Source organism: Pseudorca crassidens, chromosome 8 (assembly GCF_039906515.1).
Source record: "Pseudorca crassidens isolate mPseCra1 chromosome 8, mPseCra1.hap1, whole genome shotgun sequence".
NCBI lineage: Eukaryota > Metazoa > Chordata > Mammalia > Artiodactyla > Delphinidae > Pseudorca > Pseudorca crassidens.
In genome coordinates this window covers 66,238,613-66,244,612 of record NC_090303.1, presented here as the reverse complement: position 1 = coordinate 66,244,612, position 6,000 = coordinate 66,238,613, and the positions used below count along the sequence as shown (strand labels likewise).

Here is a 6,000-nt window from a genome sequence, read left to right as displayed (position 1 = left end):
AGAGATTACTGGAGGTTACCAAGTTACCATCCAAGAAGGCTGTAGCAGTTTCTATTCTCACCAAGGGTATGGGTTTCTCAGCAACACTGACTAGTTCCAACAATTCAAGGGCCAATAACCCACTGCCTTTTAAATTCGTATTTTTGTTTATTAATATCATTTTTCATTTGTTGGTTCTTCGGATCTGCGTGTGTGTGTGTGTGTGTGTGTGTGTGTGCATTTTCTACTAGTATTATTTGCCCCTCTTTCTTAGGTTAAATTTTCTTACTCTTAGTAATTTGAGAAACATCATACTATAATGATAAAGTATGTAGATTCTAGGTTCAAATGCTGATTTGCCACTTGCTAACAGGCATATTGCCTTAGAAAAGTTACCTAAGTTCTAGTTTCCTCATTGAATGCCCATACCATAAGGTCATGTGAAGATTATGAGATAACGCATGCAAAACACCAAGAATATAATCTGGTACATAGTAAATGCTTAAACGATGATAGCCAGCCAAAGGAGCTCTTTATATATTTTGTGTATTAATTCTTTGATTATTAAACCTGTTGTGAATATTTTCTCCTAGTCTGGGGCTTATATTTTAACTTTGCTTAAACTTTGTTTAAATTTGTCAGGAAGGAAATTTTTTTTTTTTTTTCTTGCGGTACGCGGGCCTCTCACTCTTGTGGCCTCTCCCGTTGCGGAGCACAGGCTCCGGACGCGCAGGCTCAGCGGCCATGGCTCACGGGCCCAGCCGCTCCGCGGCATGTGGGATCTTCCCGGACCGGGGCACGAACCCGTGTCTCCTGCATCGGCAGGCGGACTCTCAACCACTGCACCACCAGGTAAGCCCAGGAAATTTTTTATGCAGTCAAATCTGTCATTCTTTTCCTCTGTGTAACCTGATTTTTCATCTGAACCATTTTATTGAATTGACCATTTCGAATTTCAGTTGTTTTCTTTAACCCACTTTTTGATTTTGTGGTCAAATCTTAAGAGCCTTTTTTGGTCTCGGCAGACAGCACTCTTGTATTTCTTTCATAGAAGATAATCATCAGCTACTCCTTTTTCACTTTTCCCCTAAAGATCATGTTCTTTTTGCTCTTGCTTCTCTTTCCACCATCATACTCCCTGGATGATCTTATCGACTCTAACAGTTTCAACAATCCCCCTAGGCACATAACACTGAAATTTTCAGAGCAGTATTTCCCACGGTTTATGAAGTATTTCTTTCTTTTTTTTAAAATTAATTTTTATTGGAGTATAGTTGCTTTACAATGTTGCATTAGTTTCTGCTGTACAGCAAAGTGAATCAGCTATATGTATACATATATCCCCTCTTTTTTGGATTTCCTTCCCATTTAGGTCACCACAGAGCACTGAGTAGAGTTCCCCCTGATATACAGTAGATTCTCATTAGCTATCTATATTATACATAGTAGTGTATATATGTCAATCCCAATCTCCCAACTCATCCCACTCCCCCTTCCCCCCTTGGTAGCCATACGTTTGTTCTCTACACCTGTGTCTCTATTTCTGCTTTGCAAATAAGTGCATCTGTATCATTTTTCTAGATTCCACACATAAGCAACATTATATATTTGTTTTTCTCTGACTTACTTCACTCTGTATGACAATCTCTAGGTCCATCCATGTCTCTGCAAATGGCATAATTTCATTCCTTTTTATGGCTAATATTCCATTGTATATATGTACCACATCTTCTTTATCCATTCCTGTTAATGGACATTTAGGTTGCTTCTGTGACCTGGCTATTGTAACTAGTGCTGCAATGAACATTGGGGCGCATGTGTCTTTTTGAATTACGGTTTTCTCAGGGTATATGCCCAGTAGTGGGATTGCTGGGTCATATGGTAGTTCTAGTTTTACTTTTTAAGGAACCTCCATACTGTCCTCCATAGTGGCTGTATCAATTTACATTCCCACCAACAGTGCAAGAGGGCTCCCTTTTATGAGGTATTTCTAACGTATGTTCCACAATCACCTTAAATTTCTTCTAAAACTGAACTTTATATACCCTCTATACATATACTAAGATATAATGTTTGCTAAGGAATACTGTTATGCCTTTTTCTTTCACTTACAACAACGAGTATGTGTGAAATATATTTACTGAACAAAAGAATAGAAATATGTTGCTGTAATATGCACAGAATCTCTCTAGCAGGACACGGCAAAATTGGCAAAAGTGGCTGTGACAAGAGGAAAAGACATACTTTTCACCTTAACTTCTTTGTGTCTTTTGAATTTTGTATAATGACATATAATGCCTATTCAAAAATAAACACAAGGGCTTCCCTGGTGATGCAGTGGTTAAGAATCCGCCTGCCAATTCAGGGCACACGGGTTCGAGCCCTGGTCCAGGAAGATCCCACAAGCCGCGGGGCAACTAAGCCCGTGCGCCACAACTACTGAGCCTGCGCTCTAGAGCCCGCGAGCCACAACTACTGAAACCCGCGCGCTACAACTACTGAAGCCCATGCGCCTAGAGCCCGTGCTCCGCAACAAGAGAAGCCACCACAACGAGAAGACCATGCACCGCAACAAAGAGTAGCTCCCACTCACCGCAACTAGAGAAAACCTACGCACAACAACGCAGCCACAAATAAATAAATTTATTTATTAAAAAAGAAATTAAAAAAATAAAAACAAATCTACAAATAAAAGGGGCCCTGTCATCAATCCTACCAAACCTATACCCTGTTTTGGCTGGTGATGTTACTTATCTACTCAGTCTCTGCTAAGCACTTGGGAATCATCCTCCATCTTCTCGAATGTGCGTCCGAGTACCATATTCTATTGAAATGCCTCAGAAATGGACCCTTCATCCACCTCCTGATTCAACAGTGACTCTAAGAACACACAATGGGCTGAGCACTGGGCTAGAGGTAAAAAGATGAATGAAATACCCTCACCAAGTCAGTACAATCCCCTCAAGAAGCCTGCAGCCTACGATGCAGGACAGCTGCACGGCACATTTTAATAATATTTATTAAATAGCTGACTCCTTAAGCCATTTGCAAGTATTTATTTAGGTAGGAGAGCATAAAATATATTTTTATAATACATGTAAGAAAAAACACATTTAAATGAATAAAAAATAAAATGACAGGAGGTGACAGAATTTAGTGTTTATAAATGAGGCCATCAATAACTAACAATTCAAAGAAAGTGATAGTGTATTTAAAGTTGAGACCATGCTTTACATTTACAATATTTTATAATTAAAAAAAGGCATTAGGCTTTTAAAGGTAATACATGACTTAACAGTTTCTCAAGTGATTTTCATAATGGGTGTCTAGACACTGTCATACACTGATGTGAAAAAGAAAAAAGACAAGAACTTAGGCAAGCAAAGTATTAGTCATAGTAGCTTGGTAACGTTTACTTTTCTTATATAAAGATTCTTCAATTTACATTTGTTCTTGTTACAGGAACAGAAAGAACTAATTTGACAAGTATATCTGAGGAGTCTGTAAGCTATAGAGCAAAAATAGTTATTTTTAAAAGCCTGTATTCCATGAAAATGTGCACCACACAGCATTTATAGTAACTGAGTAAATGTAAACCATGTGATTATTAAGTCTTCTAAATAAAACATTTAACCCCCAAATCTCACACAATAATATCCCCTATGCCCACATCTCTTATTTGAAGGCAGCCTTAAGCTTCAGACTAATAAACATTTGCTATTTTGAAAAAGTTCTTACCTCCATTACTAAAAATGTTTCTGCAAGGTGCCTTAGATTTTTTTTTCAGTACTCTAGTAACAAGATATATCATGATCAATAAATGACCACAACCTTTAGAAAAAAGTACTGAGGCTAGAGAAAGAATGATCAAGTGTGAGGTTTCTGTCTCCAACCCTGGAAGACCTTTCTACTTTGAGACCCACAGCTCCAGGAAGACAACTCAAAATTCCTTACTTAAAAAAAAATATTTTAACATGAATAATTGAATAATTAGATTTCTAGGAAAATGGGGCTTTTAAATTAAAATTTGGCAAAATCAACTATAATACATTTTTTCTTCCAATCATTTATGAATAACAGAAGATAAATCGGGTGAAGTTTTGCATACAAAAGATATAAATACTGCATAATATGTAGTGAATGAATATTGGCACATACCCTTTTGTATTTAAAGCATAAAATGCAACCAGCAAAACTGATGCTCTTAGGAAACATTTATGACCTAAGTCAGAAAACCTCTATATGACTTGGAAATGTCCCACAGTTTAAGGCTTTCCAATAGGTTTATAGCAAGCATCAGGTTGCCAGAGGCGAATATCGACAAGAACTTGATTGAGTTTTTGCATCCAGAGATCCCGCTCTTCCTTGGTATCTGCAGACAGCCAGTTCCTACATGAACAAACAAAAAGATCAGGATCCTTTCCCCCATTCCATATCTCCAAGTACTCTTGCTGGGGCGGGATGGGGGGGCGGAGCCTAAATAGTAAAAGGAGTAACTCTTTACCACTTTTTAATGCAGCGGTCCCCAATCTTTTTGGCACCAGGGACCGGTTTCATGGAAGACAATTTTTCCACGGCCGGCAGGGGGGTGGTTCAGGCGGTAATGCGAGCGATGGGGAGCGGCAGAGGGCGCTTCGCTCGGTCACCCGCCGCTCACCTCGTGCTGTGCGGTCTGGTTCCTAACAGGCCGCAGACCGGGGCTTGGGGACCCCTGTTTTAATGGATGCTAAATCAAGAGACCCATAGTAAAGTGCTTCTCCAATTACAACAAAAGAGAAACATCCTGCAGGTTGGTTAGCTGAACCATAACTCACACTGATTACATTTGGGAAATGATGGAGTTTCACACCAAAGGCAGTAACTAATCGTGTATAGTTGGTCTGACTGGGCAATTTGGTGGTGCAGGACAGCCACTGAGCATGGGTCACTTCCTAGAAGAGCAAGCACACCACTGGCCTGAATATGGGAGCCCCCCCAGATCCCTCAGACTCAGGGTCCCCAAGAGCTGGAATCACAGACTCATGAACCTTCACCTGGCCTTATAGATACTATTTTGTACTGTCTCCCATTATTCTTGTCCCACTGTATTAGTAGAGCACAGTATTTACAGTAAATGATCTGAAGATCCTAAGACTTTGTCTATCCTGATCTCTTTGTTCATATCAGAATCTCTTCTTTGTATCCATATTTAGCTGCAAGTTGAATATCCAGTTGATGTGGCAGGCGAGGATGGGGGGAAAGGGGAATTCCCTAATTCACAAGCCAGACCATTCTTCTAGAGGACAGCTGGGTGTTAGAAGTATGTTGTATTGTACTCATTCTCCATCTTTATAATTTCTCCCCATTGGTACTAGAAATGGTATAAGTGTGAATAAGCAGTGAGTTGATCATCTATTGGTCAATGGAGAGAACACAATACTTACAGTAATGATAGTGACCATTCATTGAGCTCATTCCATGTGCGTGACACCATGCTAAGTGTGTCTACTCATTAACCTCTACTGTCATTCTGTGGAGTTTATTCTTCTCCTCTGACACAGGAGATTTCAGAGGGCTAGCAAAGTTAAGTAACTTGCCATGGTCACATTTGGTGAGTCACTGAGTCAGGATTTAAACATAGATCTGTTGACTTCAAAGTTCAACTGTATAATACTGGCTCCCCATGTGATGAAACATTTCTAGTTCAAATGTATAATCTATATTTCAAAGTAGGCAATATTTATCAGATGATAAATATTTTGTATTGAAGGAGGGAAAGATAGCAAGGTTGGTTAGTAGAGATAAAAATGATATACATTAAATTTAGATAAAAGGCATAGGTCAAAAAGGCCCTAGGGAGAAACAGATAAATAATACAAAGGAGAATGCAGAACTGTAAAATGTATATACTCTGCAAAATATATGATCAAAAAGTGAAATAAGTTTTAAGAAGCCACCAAGCAAAGCTAAAAACTCAGCCAAGACTGAGCTGAGCATGGGCCTCTCTCAAATGCTTGGATAAAGTGTCCACTCAAATTACAA

The 6,000-nt window shown here is 39.1% G+C and overlaps 1 protein-coding gene across 3 annotated transcripts in view; it reads right to left on the bottom strand.

Annotated features, from left to right (window-relative positions):
• Positions 1-3,019: 3,019 nt before the first annotated feature.
• The window catches only part of ANLN (anillin, actin binding protein), a 54,925-nt gene continuing 51,944 nt past the window's right edge, over positions 3,020-6,000 (bottom strand). For all 3 annotated transcript variants that reach the window (XM_067746711.1, XM_067746713.1, XM_067746714.1), the window contains one exon: positions 3,020-4,368. In XM_067746711.1, coding sequence (XP_067602812.1) covers positions 4,245-4,368 — 124 coding nt within the window. In that variant the 3' untranslated portion in view covers positions 3,020-4,244. The remainder of the gene's footprint in view (positions 4,369-6,000) is intronic.